General features: G+C 41.6%; 1 protein-coding gene across 5 annotated transcripts in view; it reads left to right on the forward strand.

Annotated features, from left to right (window-relative positions):
* pemt (phosphatidylethanolamine N-methyltransferase) overlaps positions 1-8,147 on the forward strand; it is a 91,145-nt gene extending 82,998 nt beyond the window's left edge. For all 5 annotated transcript variants that reach the window (XM_064924136.1, XM_064924134.1, XM_064924137.1 and 2 more), the window contains exons 6-7: positions 3,245-3,319; positions 7,625-8,147. In XM_064924136.1, the coding sequence (XP_064780208.1) occupies positions 3,245-3,319; positions 7,625-7,679 (130 nt within the window). In that variant the 3' untranslated portion in view covers positions 7,680-8,147. The remainder of the gene's footprint in view (positions 1-3,244; positions 3,320-7,624) is intronic.
* Positions 8,148-15,946: the final 7,799 nt, after the last annotated feature.

The raw sequence follows: 15,946 nt of genomic DNA on the forward strand, positions 1-15,946 counted from the left end.
TGCTGAATAAGGTATTAATTTATTATATGTTTGCACCAGATGGTAACAGAAAAGTCCATCAACAAGTCCTTGTTTACACTTTTCTTGACGAGGTAGTTTCTCGAGCCAATGCTAACTAGCGCTAGCGCGATGACTGGAAGTCTTAGGGTATCCACGATAGACTAGCGTGCAGATACCCATAGACTTCCAGTCATTGCGCTAGCGCTAGTTAGCGTTGACTTGCGAAACTGCCTTCATACTGGACACAGAGACATGCTAACTAGTTCATCTTACACTGGGGAAGTAGGTAAAAGGCCCCGTATCCCTTTAACTTCACCTTTATTTCACCTTTGTTCCAACTTCTCGCTATGTTTGAAACCCACTGCAAAATAATGAGTACAGACTTTGCACAGAAGCAAAGGTTAGGCTGGATTACTCAAGGTGACGCTTTGTCTTACAATTATCATTCAGTTGTCTCTGAATGAAAGTCAATGGAAAAGGGCACTTTGACCAGCAATGCCCATGTTTCGTTTAACCCCCAGCAGACCTTCAGCCAGGTCAAGAGACGTGTGTGTGTGTGTGTGTGTGTGTGTGTGTGTGTGTGTGTGTGTGTGTGTGTGTGTGTGTGTGTGTGTGTGTGCGTGCGCGCGCGCCTTCCATTTCATTCCCAAAAGCCTTCCATATCTCATCCCTCACTGTAAATGCTACTGCTGCTCAATATGTGTGTGATTAGTGCCTAATTGAGTCCACATGAAGCGTGGCCAAACTCCATCTGAAAGCAGAGTGGTCATTTGCTCCGTTAGTAATCGCTGGTGTAGAAAATAAATAGTCTTCAGTTGTTCCCCTTACATGGAGGATATGTAAGCCCGAGTAACTCTCTCTCTCTCCTTCTCTTGTTGTCCAGCTCCGTACAACTTCTTTCAGCTTTGTCCATATCCTCTATAATTACTATAATTGCCGATAACACAGGCGCCTGAAATTGACATCCGATTACAAAACACATGGCTTGAATCCAGCCTGATCATCTCCTGTTGTTTGTCATCCTAATGATCCCACAACATCATTCATTCACACTCCCCCTTTAAAAACACTGTATATAATCAACTAGTATCATGAAAGTATCATCTACATCAGTGGTGGGGAACCTTTTTTCTATCAAGGGCCATTTGGATATTTATAAATTAATTCAGCGGCCTTATTAAAATGTGCTATTTTCTGCTTTATTCATGTTTTAATGTGACTTTAATCACTGACATTGGTCTTATAGTTTAAATATGACTTTTATGACGTTTCTTGTGTCCTTGAGTATTTAGAAAAGTGCAAATCCTATTTAAATAAATATTAGTATTGTAAATAATGTTGTTGTTATTATGATTACTTGTTCAAGCTCACCTCTAATGCGATGGCTGAAACTGCTTATCTTTGACGAGGCGTTTGATGTCAGCTGGCAGAGAAGATGACGCTACTCGCAGCTGCTTTTCCAGGTTTGTGTCAGTTAGTCTTGAGCAGAATCGAGTCTTTGCGAGAGTCAGTTTGGTCGTCCCGAACACAGATGCAAATTTAAGTGCATGTCTCCTCAGAACAGGAAAATGCTCAGCGCTAACATACATTTTGTAGAGCTCAAGGAGAGGGAGGTTGTTATACCTGGCTTTGAGCTCATTATTGCTTTTCAGCTCAATGACTTCGTGTTGTAGGCCATCTGGCACATCCGCTGGTTTGACGTTAAACGGGGTTGCAAATATGTTCAACTCCAGTTGTTTACTTTTCACATCCTTAAACCGCTCACAAAATGCCTTTGCGAGCTTTCCACACTCACCGGCATATTCCGACATAATCTCCTACTCTTGTCCTTGCAGAGTAGGAAAATGAACTGTGTTACCCCTTTCTAGTTGGACTTGCCACAGCTTTAATTTCGCTTCGAACAATTTCACATTTAATGGCAGATCGCTGAAAAGCTGGTTCGGCCCTTGAATCTTGACGTTCAAGTCATGTCCACCATGAAGGCCAAATCACACATCCACTTGTCATCACTCAGTTCCGCGACAGGTTTCCCCTTCATCTCCATGAATTGTTTTACTTCATCCTTCAGTCTGAAAACCGTGAAAGTATGTTTCCACGGCTCAACCATCACACCTCAGTGGTAAATCAGATCACCATACTCCGATTCAAGATCACTCAATAGCTCCTTAAACTGCCGGTTGTTCAGCCCTTTGCTTTTGATAAACTTAATGGTCGACACTACAGTTGCCATTACATTGTTCGGCTTTAGGGACTGTACACACAGACTTTCTGATGCAGTTGCATACACTTGGATCAAGATTGAGACGACACGTCTTTTTTCACTAATGAGGTTAACCCCTTTTTCGAGCCAACCATGGCTGGTACTCCATCTGTCGTAAGGCCACATCATTTTTCAAACCGTAGCTCAAATTTGCTCAAGCCAAGTCTCTCAAACAAGTCCGCACCTCTGGTGGTGCCATGCATGGCTTCTAAAGACAGCAATTCCTCCCCTGTGTCAAACTCAGCGGTAATCCCACGCATAAAAATTGCAAAGTGCCCATTTTTTGTTGTCAGTCGTTTCGTCACATGCCAAAGAAATGTCTTGCGGAGTCCTTCAATGTTTTTTCCTTCCGAATGAGGCTTCAGTTTCTTTGCGATAAGCTCGCTCACCGCAACTTGCTTGCATAACATTTTCCTCATCCAAATGAGGTTTCGTAAAGGCGGCTTGTTGGGCAACCACGCCCCACTGAAGAGCAATGACTTTATCCACGCGAAGTTGTTCTTGCAACTCATTCGGTTTAGCATGTTTCGAGCTGCAATGACGCTCCAAATTCGCCTTTTTCACTACTGCAAGTGCATCCCCACAAACTAGGCATACAGGTTTGCCTTTCACTTCGACAAAAAAATATAAATTTTTCTTGGAAAGCATGACACTCCGCATCTACTTTTCTTTTCTTTACGATAGTCATTTTTATGATCTACAGGTGCTCGATGATGACGAGCAGTCTGGTACCGCCAAGGCTTTGGGGGAGGTGTGTGGGTGGATTTTAAAAAACATTTTTTTTTTAAATTAAATTATTTTTTATTTATGAATTGGCTCAGGGGCCTGATCAAACGGTCTTGTAGGCCGTAAACGGCCTGGAGGCCGGACGTTCCCCACCCCTGACCTAGATAATCGGATTGTATCATTTGCCAGTGGAATAACATATTTACGAATAAATGTACATATTGTGAACATATTATAATGCTCCTCTCCCTCCTTCAGGAATGCCAGTCCGGTGGGGTTGGTGCTGACAGCAGTGGTTGCCATATCATACCAAGTGGCCATCATTTTTGAGGGGTAAGCATCTCTCTTGTTTTCTGTCTGTTCACTGTGGCTATCTTATCACACTCTTCTGTCTCAGCGGTGAACAGGGTTTGTAGCCTTGAGAGGCGCTGAACAAGCTGGCTGCGTCAATGCAGACACTATCAGATCACATTCAGTTAAATGGACTGACACGTACAGGGCAGGAGGTAGCCTAGGTAAGAGTGTCGGGCCATTAACCGAAAGGTCTCTGGTTCAAATTCTAGTCAAAAAAAGAAAAATCTGTCAATGTGCCCTTGGGCAAGGCACTTAACCCTAATTGCTCCTATATGTCGCTCTGGATAAGAGCGTCTGCTAAATCAGCTATTCTCAAGTGGTGAGTCACAACCCACATTTTTTTAATGGGTCGCCGGTATCTTGAGTTACAAATTATTATAAAAAATCTGGTGAAAAAATACTCCAGTCTGAACATTAACAACTTAAACCAGGTAGAAAGTGAGTAGAAATGATAATGAACTTACATTTTTTTAATACTTTAATATCTGAAAAATGTTTCTCCAATCACAGCATTTTCAATATAGAGCTATTAGCAGCACTATTTTGGTTGATTTTATGGTCTCAAGCCAGTGAGTTTAACATTATTCATCAAAAATATGAGCAAAATTGTATTATTGACAATGAAAGAGGTGGGGATGTTGTTCTCTTGTCATATAATTGCTACATTTACTATCAATATAGCATAAACAAAAATGTTCCATGTATTTTGTCAATTTGTTTTTGCGATTCAAATACTGGGTCGCGAATGAAACAAACTGGTTCAATTTGGGTCCCGAGGCCAAACCAGTTGAGGACCACTGTGCTAAATGACTAAAATTGACATAAATAAAGTTACATGTTGATCTCCTTGATTGGCCTTGGCCTTGTTAAGTTTGGTTGTTTCTTAGCATGCGTTGCATCAGATCAATGTGATTTTAATCATGATGATGTGGGATGACTTATACAACTAAGTTGAATAAATAAAAAAAGCCCAATAGGCTGATCCCAATCCAGCCTCCCTATGGGTTTTTCCCTTGGTTTTTACAATGACAGAAGTTTAACTTTACAGTTTCTATAACAGTTGTTACTGTTAGCAGACCAACATCTGTCTCAATGCTGAGTCACATCAAGCCCATACAAATCCACACTCCCTCGTGCTGCACACATGAAAGGGTTGAGTGAGGATAAAGAGAAACGTTTTGTCTTCCAGTCCCTGATCAAACTCCCCCGCAAGCGTTCTTCAACGTTATATTAGTGAGAGATGGAGTGAGCAGACAGGTTCAGAATCTGTAGGTAATATGCGATGAGACATAAAATAAAATAAAAAATGTTTCAAAACGTTTATTTTTATCCTCCATAGAGGTGGATGGGTAATTTTTATATATATACACACACTACCATTCAAAAGTTTGGGCTTACTTAGAAAGCTATTTTTTTTTTGTCCATTAAAATTACATCAAATTGATAAAAAGTACAGTGTAGACATTGTTAATGTTGTAATTGACTATTGTAGCGGAAGATTATTATTATTATTTTACTACTTTTTTTTATTATTGATTTTTTTAACTTTATGGAGTCTCTACAAAGGCGTACAGAGGCCCATTATCAGCAACCATCACTCCTGTGTTCCAATGGCACGTTGTGTTAGCTAATCCAAGTGTATCATTTTAGAAGGCTAATTGATCATTAGAAAACCCTTCTGCAGTTATGTTGTACTGATTAAAGAAGCAATAAAACTGGCTTTTAGACTAGTTGAGTATCTGGAGCATCAGCATTTGTGGATTCGATTACAGGCTCAAAATGGCCAGAAACAAAGAACTTTCTTCGGAGAAATGAAGGCTATTCCATGCGAGAAATTGCCAAGAAACTGAAGATTTCGTACAATGCTGTGTACTACTCCCTTCACAGAACAGAGCAAACGGGCTCTAGCCAGAATAGAAAGAGGATGGGCTACGTGCTTCAGCACTTGGCGGTCCCGTTCTGTGAGCTTGTGTGGCCTACATCTTCACGGCTGAGCCGTTGTTGCTCCTAGATGTTTCCACTTTCCAATAACAGCAAGTACAGTTGACCAGGGCAGCTCTCGCAAGGCAGAAATTTGACAAACTGACTTGTTGAAAAGGTGGCATCCTATGACGGTGCCTCATCGAAAGTCACTGAGCTCTTCAGTAAGGCCATTCTACTGCCAATGTTTTGTCTATGGTGATTGCATGGCTGTGTATTCGATTTCATTCATACACCTGTCAGCAACGGTTGTGGCTGAAATAGCCCAATCCACTCATTTGAATGGGGGTCCACATACATACACTGTATTTATGTGCTTTCAAAAAGTATTCAAACCCCTTCACCCTTTCCACATTTTGTTACGTTACAGCCTTATTCTAAAATGGATTAAGTTATTTTTTTCCCACATCAATCTACACATAATACCCTAATGACAAAGCCAAAAATATCACGTTAATATCACAAGTATTCAGACCATTTACTCAGTACTTTGGCAGCGATTACAGCCTTGAGTCTTCTTGGGTATGACACTACAAGCTTGGATGGAGAGTGTCAGAGATGGAGGAACGTTCCAGAAGGCACCTGCCTAAATAAGGTCCAACAGTTTATAGAGCATGTCAGCACTCTGGGACAGGATTGTGTCGAGGCACAGATCTGGGGAAGGGCAACCATCTCTGCAGCACTGCGCCATTCTGGCCTTTTCTGGTTGAGTGACCAGACGGAAGCCACTCCTCAGTAAAAGGCACATGACAGCCGACTAGTAGTTTGCAACAACCCTAAGCAAACAGCAAAGACGATGCAGGAATGGCTTTGGGACAAGTCTCTGATCCGGCAGGGCTCCCGAGTGGGTAAGCGGTCTAAGGCACTGCATCTCAGTGCTGGAGGCATCACTACTACTGTATCACAACCGGCCGTGACCGGGAGTCCCATAGGGCGGCGCACAATTGGCCCAGCGTCGTCCGGGTTAGGGGAGGGTTTGGCCGGGGTAGGCCTAATTGTAAATAAGAATTTGTTCTTAACTGACTTGCCTAGTTAAATAAAGGCTAAATAAATAAAAAGACGGATGTGGAGGTCCTGGGGTTGTGTGGAACATTTCTGGTATGTTTTATTTCAGCTCATGAAACATGGGACCAACACTTTATATGTTGCGTTTATATTTTAGTTTAGTACAATACCAGTCAAAAGTTTGGACACACCTACTCATTCAAGGGTTTTTCTTTATTTTGACTATTTTCTACATTGTGAAATAATAGTGAAGACATCAAAACTATGAAATAACACATGTTGTAACCAAAAAATTGTTAATCAAAATATATTTTATATTCTTCAAAGCAGCTCCCTTTACCTTGATGACTGCTTTGCACACTCTTGGCATTTTCTCAACCAGCTTCACCTGGAATGCTTTTCCAATATCCTTGAAGGAGTTCCAAACATATGCTGCACACTTGTTGGCTGCTTTTCCTTCACTCAGCTTGTGGGTGTGGTATGTATGTGTGTGCGTGCGTGCTGTCGGTGGAGCATGTGGGTGTGTGTGAGCAAGAGACATCAACACCCCAGTGATGGACAACAGAAAGGTGATTGTTTGCTGCCTGTCTTTGGATGACACACCAGACCGGTCATCAACACAGGGACACATAAAGACATACTCATTTACTCACCTATCAAAACAAACATCAAAGAGACTCATGGAAGAAGATATGCATCTGATGATGCTGAGATTGCATTTCCCTGATACTGCATTCACAATCACTCTCCATGAAACTAAGTGTCAATCAAGTCCGTGTTCTATTTCAGTCAGGTGCCACTGCAGAACGAGGATGAGATTACATTTCTATGCCATTGTATTCCCCTCAAGGCGTTCACAGATATTGTTGATTCACGTTGAATTTAAATAAGCGTTATTGTTAACATACATTTGTAAGCTCAATTCTCATCCCAAACATCCCTCAATATTTGATGTCCTACCTCCCACTCCTTTACAGACTAGTAAAATAATAGGTAGCTCTGTTTACTGTACCTGTCCCTGTCCTTCCCACTCAAAACTTATCCCTCCCCAGTCTCCACCTACCTGTTGTCAGTCCATCGGTAGGGAGGAAGAGTGGCCCTGCAGTTAAATTTCTGTATAGGACGTGGCCTTAGAAGGAGGCTCAATGGTGCAGAAAATTGTACATCAATGGATAACATGCAGGATGAGGTACACCTTTTACAGACACACACGGGGCTCCAGGCACGGGTTGGTACGGTGGAGGAACAGTAATACTCTCTTCTCCTGTTTATGTGGGGTTTTTTCTCTGGTTTTTACAGACCTTTCACCGAGGATATCTATCGACAGAGAGCACAGTGCTGCAAGCACAAATAAAGAGGAAGGATGAACTGTGTTTGTCCGAGGATCATACCTACAGATCAGAGACTACCAGACTGACTACCAGGCCACACACCACGTCAGCCTGCTACACAGAGCACGAGAGGTGGGCTAGAGAGAGAGAGAGAGAGAAAGGATGGAGGGTGTTTTTGTATTCTGGCTAAGATCAAGTACACAGTCTTCCTCCTGGCCCAATTCCAAGATATTCTACTTCTCTTTATAAAGACTTTGATCCCTGCTTGCAGTATTTGAATAGCAAGTCTTAACAATGCAAGGGCTGGATCAATCGTTTTCAGCTTTTAAATTGAATGCTCTGTAGTTTTCATATTTCATACTATTTAGTCGTGTAGTTTTTATCTCAAAAGCCAATGACAATCATTCCATAATATCTTCTGCATGGCTATGTTTGCAGAGTCCCATGTATCTTAATGAAACTGTAAATACAGATCTGATCCCATAACTACCTGAACTGTTGTTTCATTACCAGTCTGTCTGTCTTGTGTTCTGTGTTGTTGATTAACACACCATCAACATTATAACTGAAGTATATGTTCTAAATAGCACCACATCCCCTATTAAGTGCACTACTTTTGACCAGAGACCTTTGAGGCTTATACAGTGCCTTGCAAAAATACTCAACCCCCTTGGCGTTTTTCCTATTTTGTTGCATTACAACCTGTAATTTAAATGGATTTTTATTTGGATTTCATGTAATGGACAAAATAGTCCACATTGGTGAAGAGAAATGAAAAAAATTACTGGTTTAAAAAAATTCTAAAATATAAACAGGAAAGTGGTGCGTGCATGTGTATTCACCCCCTTTGCAATGAAGCCCCTAGTTAAGATCTGGTGCAACCAATTACCTTCAGAAGTCACATAATTAGTTAAATGAAGTCAATCTGTGTGCAATCTAAGTGTCACATGATCTCAATATATTTACACCTGTTCTGAATGGCTCCAGAGTCTGCAACATCACTAAGCGAGGGACACCACCAAGCAAGCGGCACCATGAAGACCAAGGAGCTCTCCAAACAGGTCAGGGATAAAGTTGTGGAGAAGTACAGGTCAGGGTTGCGTTTAAAAATATATCAAACTTTGAACAACCCAAGGAGCACCATTTAAATCTGTTATTTAAAAATAGAAAGAATATGGCACCACAATAAACCTGCCAAGAGAGGGCCACACACCAAAACTCACAGACCAGGCAAGGAGGGCATTAATCAGAGAGGCAAAAAAAGACCAAAGATAACCCTGAAGGAGCTGCAAAGCTCCACAGTGGAGATTGGAGTATCTATCCATAGGACCACTTTAAGCCATACACTCCACAGAGATGGGCTTTACAGAAGAGTGGCCAGAAAAAAAAGCCATTGCTTAAAGAAAAAAATAAGCAAACACGTTTGGTGTTCGTGAAAAGGCACGTGGGAGACTCCTCAAACATATGGAAGAAGGTACTCTGGTCAGATGAGACTAAATTTGAGCTTTTTTGCCATCAAGGAAAATGCTATGTCTGGCGCAAACCCAACACCTCTCATCACGTCGAACACCATCCCCACAGTGAAGCATGGTGGTGGCAGCATGTTGTGGGGATGTTTTTTATCGTTAGGGACTGGGAATCAGGTCCGAATTGAAGGAATGATGGATAGCTCTAAATACGTGGATATTCTTGAGGGAAACCTGTTTGTCTTCCAGTGATTTGAGACTGGGACCGAGGTTCACCTTCCAGCAGGACAATGACCCTAAGCATACTGCTTAAGCAACACTCGAATGGTTGAAGTGGAAACATTTAAATGTCTTGGAATGGCCTAGTCAAAGCCCAAACCTCAATCCAATTGAGAATCTGTGGTATTAAAGATTGCTGAACACCAGTGGAACCCGTCTAACTTGAAGGAGGTGGAGCAGTTTTGCCTTGAAGAATCAAAATAAATCCCAGTGGCTAGATGTGCCAAGCTTATGGAGACATACCCCAAGAGGCTTGCAGCTGTAATTGCTGCAAAAGGTGGCTCCACAAAGTATTGACTTTGGGGGGGGGGGTGAATAGTTACACATGCTCAAGTGTTCTGTTTTTTTCTCTTATTTCTTGTTTGTTTCACAATAAAAAATATTTTGCATCTTCAAAGTGGTAGGCATGATGTGTAAATCAAATGATACTGGGTGGATGTATGGACGGACTGGTGTGTGTGGTTTCAGTGACAATGACCGTAACAGCAGCTGCTCACAGTTACGCCGCCAAACAAGTATACCAGACCATTTATTACCCAGTCTGTTTACAATCAGACCAGGAAATCTGACCAATGAAGACTCTCCCAGACGCTCTTAAGCACACTTGCCAGATTGATTGCTTGACTGATGATATTATTTGAATAATAGTATGTAATTATTAAGTCTGCTTGTAATTTAGTTAACTGGGTTATGATGGGACCAGGTAGTCACACACAGTCAGACTTGTTGCTATGCAAACCCTTAATAAACATTGATGGAACAGCAGCTCTGCCATGAGTCATGGTCTGGGGTTCTGTCTGGAAGGGATGGGTGGGTGCAGGGAAGGTATAACTAGACCCTAAAAACTACCAAACTTGGTATAACTACACACTAGAAACTACCAGATATATACTAGTATGCCTTCAGTCATTGTTTGGGGTTTTGACTGGAAGGGATGGGTGGTTGCAAGGAATGTTTAACGAGACCATTAAAAACGACCAAAAAAGGTATAAACACACACTAGAAACTACCAGATACACGAACGTTCACTTCACCAATGGCCATAAGATGTTTGAACATGTCTGGAAGAGGTGAATGCAGAGAAGGTATATTAGAAACTAGTGGCATCTACTGAACATTACAAAATGGATTGTGTAACTTGTCTTACACCAGGGCTCTCCAACCTATTTCCTGTTCACTCCAACCCTAATCTAGCACACCTGATTCTAATAATTAGCTGGTTGATCACCTGAATCAGGTTAGTTACAACTAGGGTTGAAGTGAAAACGTATAAGAGGAGGGTCGCTCTCCAGGAAAAGGGTTGGAGAGCCCTGTGACTTACAGAATTACATCTGCTTACAAAAAACTGTCTCAAACACCAGATCAACACACCTCCTGCATCCAGCAGCTGGCCAGTGTTAAGTGTAATGTGAACTCTGGACACCCCATGTTTTGCAGCTTGTGGGAACCCGTGTTTGTACAGGGCAACTTACCAGTGTGAGTGTTGTATTCCCATCACCGTCTGTGTAGCAATCCCCCAGCATGGCTGCAACCGCTGATGCACCAAGCTGTGTGTCCCCTGCCTGCTTCTGCTTCTCTCTTTCCCACACATCCAGAGTCCTTTGTAATCCGGCTGTTTGAAGTCCTCTGTTTGCTTTGTACATTTTGTGTTCCACATTATTCTCCTTCATCGCCTCTGGACCCGTAACCAGTTACCTGCATCCTTGTCTTCTCCTATCACAGATTGTTATCTGACATTAAAATGGCCCAATGGTCATCTTTTTTTCTATGTGTGTTTTGTGGTCTCGCTCCGGGCATAGTTTTTTTTTTCATATTCACAGTGAAAGTGATGTCATTTCTTCCTCTCATTGGTAATGTGGAACGAGGGAGGTGAAGGATGGGTGGATACAGCAGTGGGAAATTGGACCCTTCATGTCAGGGCCCTGTCTCCTTCCCTGGTTCCCTCCTAGAGTGTTAGAGAGATCACCTCTCCTTCTCTCTGTGTCAATGTTCTGTCTCATCCCTTAAGCTCTGTAATAAAGGCCCTCTGTGTCCACCGCTACCTAACCGGTTATACGTTTTTTTTTTTTTTTTTTTTTACTCCATTTTAATGTGTCATGTCTTGTCTGCATTCACTGTCATTTCTTAGAAATCCTTCGCCATGCTATCAGAAAGGGCTCTTTTTTATTTAGCTCTGCTTGACTGTCTCTTCTGCAGCCTCTCTCGCACACAATGGCATATCTATACAGTCAATTGTTTGTTCTAGTCTATTGCGTGAAATAAACATGCAAAATGTATCATGATTAAAAGGTTCAGTGTCTTCTGCTGTTTCCGTGGAGCCATTGGCACTGAGTGTGTTCCATTGCTATGTGCCTGTATTCCTTTAGAGACAAGGGCGTAACTTTTGATTGCATATTGGGGGGTTGACATCCAAAAATATACCCCAATCACAACTGAAATACTATTTTTTTCTATATTACTATTACTGTGTTCTTAGGTGGCAGGTAACCTAATGGTTATAGCGTTCGGCCAGTAACCAAAAGGCATTGTTGTACAACTGACAAGGTATCCCTCTTTCCCCTTACTTTTAAAGGCCCAAATTCTGTTTTCCTGTATTTTGTATAATATTATACAACAGCTGATGCAACTAAGGGCTCTATAAAATCTGCATTGCAGAAGTTCAGCTTTACAGCGGGATTTAAATTTGAAGACAATGTTCCTGCTTTCGCAGAGACGTTATTCACGATAAACGCTGCATATGTCGGTTCCATCACAAATGAACTTAAAATGTATATTTTGAACTCTGCAACATTTTAGCTTTACAGATTGAATAGAGACATTTTTTGTCATTTGTACTTTCAACCAGCAAGAGTTTTGGCTTGCCTGGTGACATCACCAATATCGCCAATAACAGCTAGTTAGAAAATTTTCCCCTCTCCACTCTGACCACTCCCAGACAGTCCTAGCAAAATTCTTGCTTGAGAAAGTTTTTTGTTAAAAAGCTATTTTTGTCAATTTTATTAGAAAAGTATTACATTAAGGTACTTAATTGTGATATTGATATAAAAACGGCTGCATTGAGCCTTTAAAGACATGCTCTGGAACTTTGTCAAGGAGTAACTGTTTTTGAAATATGAGACTTTGGGTTGGATGTGTCAATGTTAAGTTCATACAGTACATGCATAATCTATGAGCAGAATGACTGTTTTACCTCAAATTGCCACAAAAGTTGTAAAATGACTGTTTTCTGGAAGTTGTGCTGCGCCATTTTCCCTATATTTTCCCCCATGTAGGCCAGCCTCCTAGCAATTCGAGTTTCAGCCAATGAGCTTCAGCCCCTCGCCATTTGAGTGACAGCTAGCAAGATGCACACATAGAAGAGTGAGAGAGCGAGCAGTGACTTGGTGCACATATCTGAACATATGTGACTCAGTTCGCAATTTTCAGGGACCAGTTTTGGCTCATGAGAGCTACTTTCAGAACTACTGGTTAAAAAGTTCTGAAGAATCTCTTTAACAGTTCAGAAAGTCACCACCACACCCCGTTTTTATACATTTAGGCCTAGATTCAATCAGGTCAAGCGTTAGCCACCCAGATATTTTGGCAGTGTCGGATGTTTTGGCATTGTCAGGAGTTGGAGCCGTCCAATCGGTGAGAAGCTGCTCTCGCGATCATTGTCACGAAGCTACATCCACCCCACTCCTGTTATTAGAACGAGAAAGTGTAGGCTATATAGAAATAATTCAGCTCAAATTGAAAAATAATTAAAGGAAATAATTAGGATTTGTGTCATCCTAATCGAGGTGTAGGTTACATCTGACATTCCAGTGTTCGTAAACCAGGCTGCATGGGATTTCTGGCAATGTCCACTTTAGGTGTAATGCCGGGAGCCACTTGTGGATTTGACACCTCTAACCCAGTTCCAGCTCTGTGCGGATGTTGGCTAAAGCGGATCTGATTGATTTGAGCCCGTTAATGTCAAAAACAATTATTCTTTGTGTACCCTTCACCACGCTTCCCTCTCACTCTGGCCCCTACCATGACAACCAAATTAAATCCGAATGTAGGCAACATTTGTTATAGCACTTAGTCAGCAAAGATGAGGAGTTGAACTGATAGTGCCTTATAATTGAAAATCTCACCTGACGATCTGTTCGTCCTCTCCCTGCCTCAGCATGGGTGACGCTCTCTCACTCTCACTACTGCCTGTCTTTGACCCCTGCCATAATAATAGGACCAAATACCATTATGACAAAAAATGGATGGGGTTAGCTTATTAACACAAATTAGATTCTGCTTTTATTAGCTAAATTATTTATTTGCTGGCTGGCAATATGTATAGCTAGCTAGCTGACTACATAGTACCAGTCTATTACAGAGCAGCAGGTAGCCTAGCAGTTAAAAGCGTTGGGCCAATAACCAAGGTTACTGGTTCAAATCCCAAGCAGACTACTTGAAAAAATCTGGAACTTTACGCTAAATCCTCCTATAAGTCACTCTTTATAAGAGTGATGGATGAGAGTAACTGCTAAATGACTCAACTAAAATGAAGCTGCAGTAGAAAAAGGGAAAGTCCAGATACTGTGCGTGCTAAAATAGCTTTTTACAAAATATTATCTCATCACCAATATTTCGCTAGTCATAGGAATACAACATAGGAACATTTACATTTATGAAATGCTTGTTTTAAGCTTTCAAAACATGTATACATTGGAGCGCTTGTGAATATACGGTGCATTCGGAAAGTATTCAGACCCCTTGACTTTCCACATTTTGTTCTGTTACAGCATTATTCTAAAATTAATTAAATAGTTTTTCCCCCTCATCAATCTACACACAATACCCCATAATGACAAAGCAAAAACAGTTTTTTAGACATTTTTGCAAATGTATTAAAAATAAGAAACGTAAATGAAGGCTATTCCATGCGAGAAATTGACAGGAAACGGAAGATCTCGTACAACGCTGTGTACTACTCCCTTCACAGAACAGCTCAAAGAAGAGTGGCAGGCCCCGGTGCACAACTGAGCAAGAGGACAAGTACATTAGAGTGTCTAGTTTGAGAAACAGACGCCTCACAAGTCCTCAACTGGCAGCTTCATTAAATAGTACCCGCAAAACACCAGTCTCAACGTCAACAGTGAAGAGGCGACTCCGGGATGCTGGCCATCTGGGCAGAGTTACAAAGAAAAAGACATATCTCAGACTGGCCAATAAAAAGAAAAGATTAAGATGGGCAAAAGAACACACACTGGACAGAGGAAGATTGGAACAAAGTTTTATGGACAGACGAATCTAAGTTTGAGGAGTTCGGATCACAAAGAAGAACATTTGTAAGACGCAGAAAAAATGAAAATATGCTGGAGGATTGCTTGACGCCATCTGTCAAGCATGGTGGAGGCAATGTGATGGTCTGGGGGTGCTTTGGTGGTGGTAAAGTGGGAGATTTGCACAGGGTAAAAGGGATCTTGAAGAAGGAAGGATATCATTCCATTTTGCAACGCCATACCCTGTGGACGGTCCTTAATTGAAGCCAATTTCTTCCTACAACAGGACAATGACCCAAAGCACAGCTCCAAACTATGCAATAACTATTTAGGGAAGAAGCAGTCAGCTGGTATTCTGTCTATAATGGCGTGGCCAGCACAGTCACCGGATCTCAACCCTATTGTGCTGTTGTGGGAGCAGTTTGACCGTATGGTATGTAAGAAGTGCCCATCAATCCAATCCAATTTGTGGAACGTGCTTCAGGAAGCATGGAGTGAAATCTCTTCAGATGACCTCAACAAATTGCCAACTAGAAGCCAAAGGTCTGCAAGGCTGTAATTGCTGCAAATGGAGGATTATTTGACGAAGCAAAGTTTGAAGGACAGAATTTATATTTCAATTCAAAATCATTATTTATTATCTTGTCAACATCTTGACTATATTTCCTATTCATTTTGCAACTCATTTCATGTACATTTTCATGGAAAACAAGGACATTTCTAAGTGACCCCAAACTTTTGAACGGCGGTTGTATGTCCATGTGATATTTCAGTTTGTTGTTTTTAATGCATTTGCAAAAATGTATAACCTGTTTTCGCTTTGTCATTATGGGGTATAGTGAGGAAAAATCTATATTTAATCAATTTTATAATAAGGCAGTAACAAACTATGTGGGAAAAGGCAAGGGGTCTGAATACTTCCCGAATGCACTGTACAGTAGCTACCTCTCCTCAGCAAACACCGCAAAGAGAAAGAGAGAGCAGTTAGTGAGCTGTTACTGCAGACCAGAGTAATACATTTCCGACCGATGAAAAGGGAACGAGGATAAATTGCAGGGAAAGGGAGGTTCAATACCTTTTCCCCCGTTCTTCTTACAAGCTGTGCTCAACTCTTTCCCGTTTACCATGAGGCTGGCCGGCTGCCTCTGGGGACCGGGCACAATCAAAAGCTATTTAACAGCGGGGGGACACTGAGGAGCCCTGTGGTGCGAAACCACATAAAGCCAGTAGCTGCTTGACACTTTACAGTGGTGATTTTTTTTCTCCAATCAATCAAACTCATCATGGTATATTATTGAC

The sequence above is a fragment of the Oncorhynchus masou genome, chromosome 18, assembly GCF_036934945.1.
Source record: "Oncorhynchus masou masou isolate Uvic2021 chromosome 18, UVic_Omas_1.1, whole genome shotgun sequence".
Lineage (NCBI taxonomy): Eukaryota > Metazoa > Chordata > Actinopteri > Salmoniformes > Salmonidae > Oncorhynchus > Oncorhynchus masou.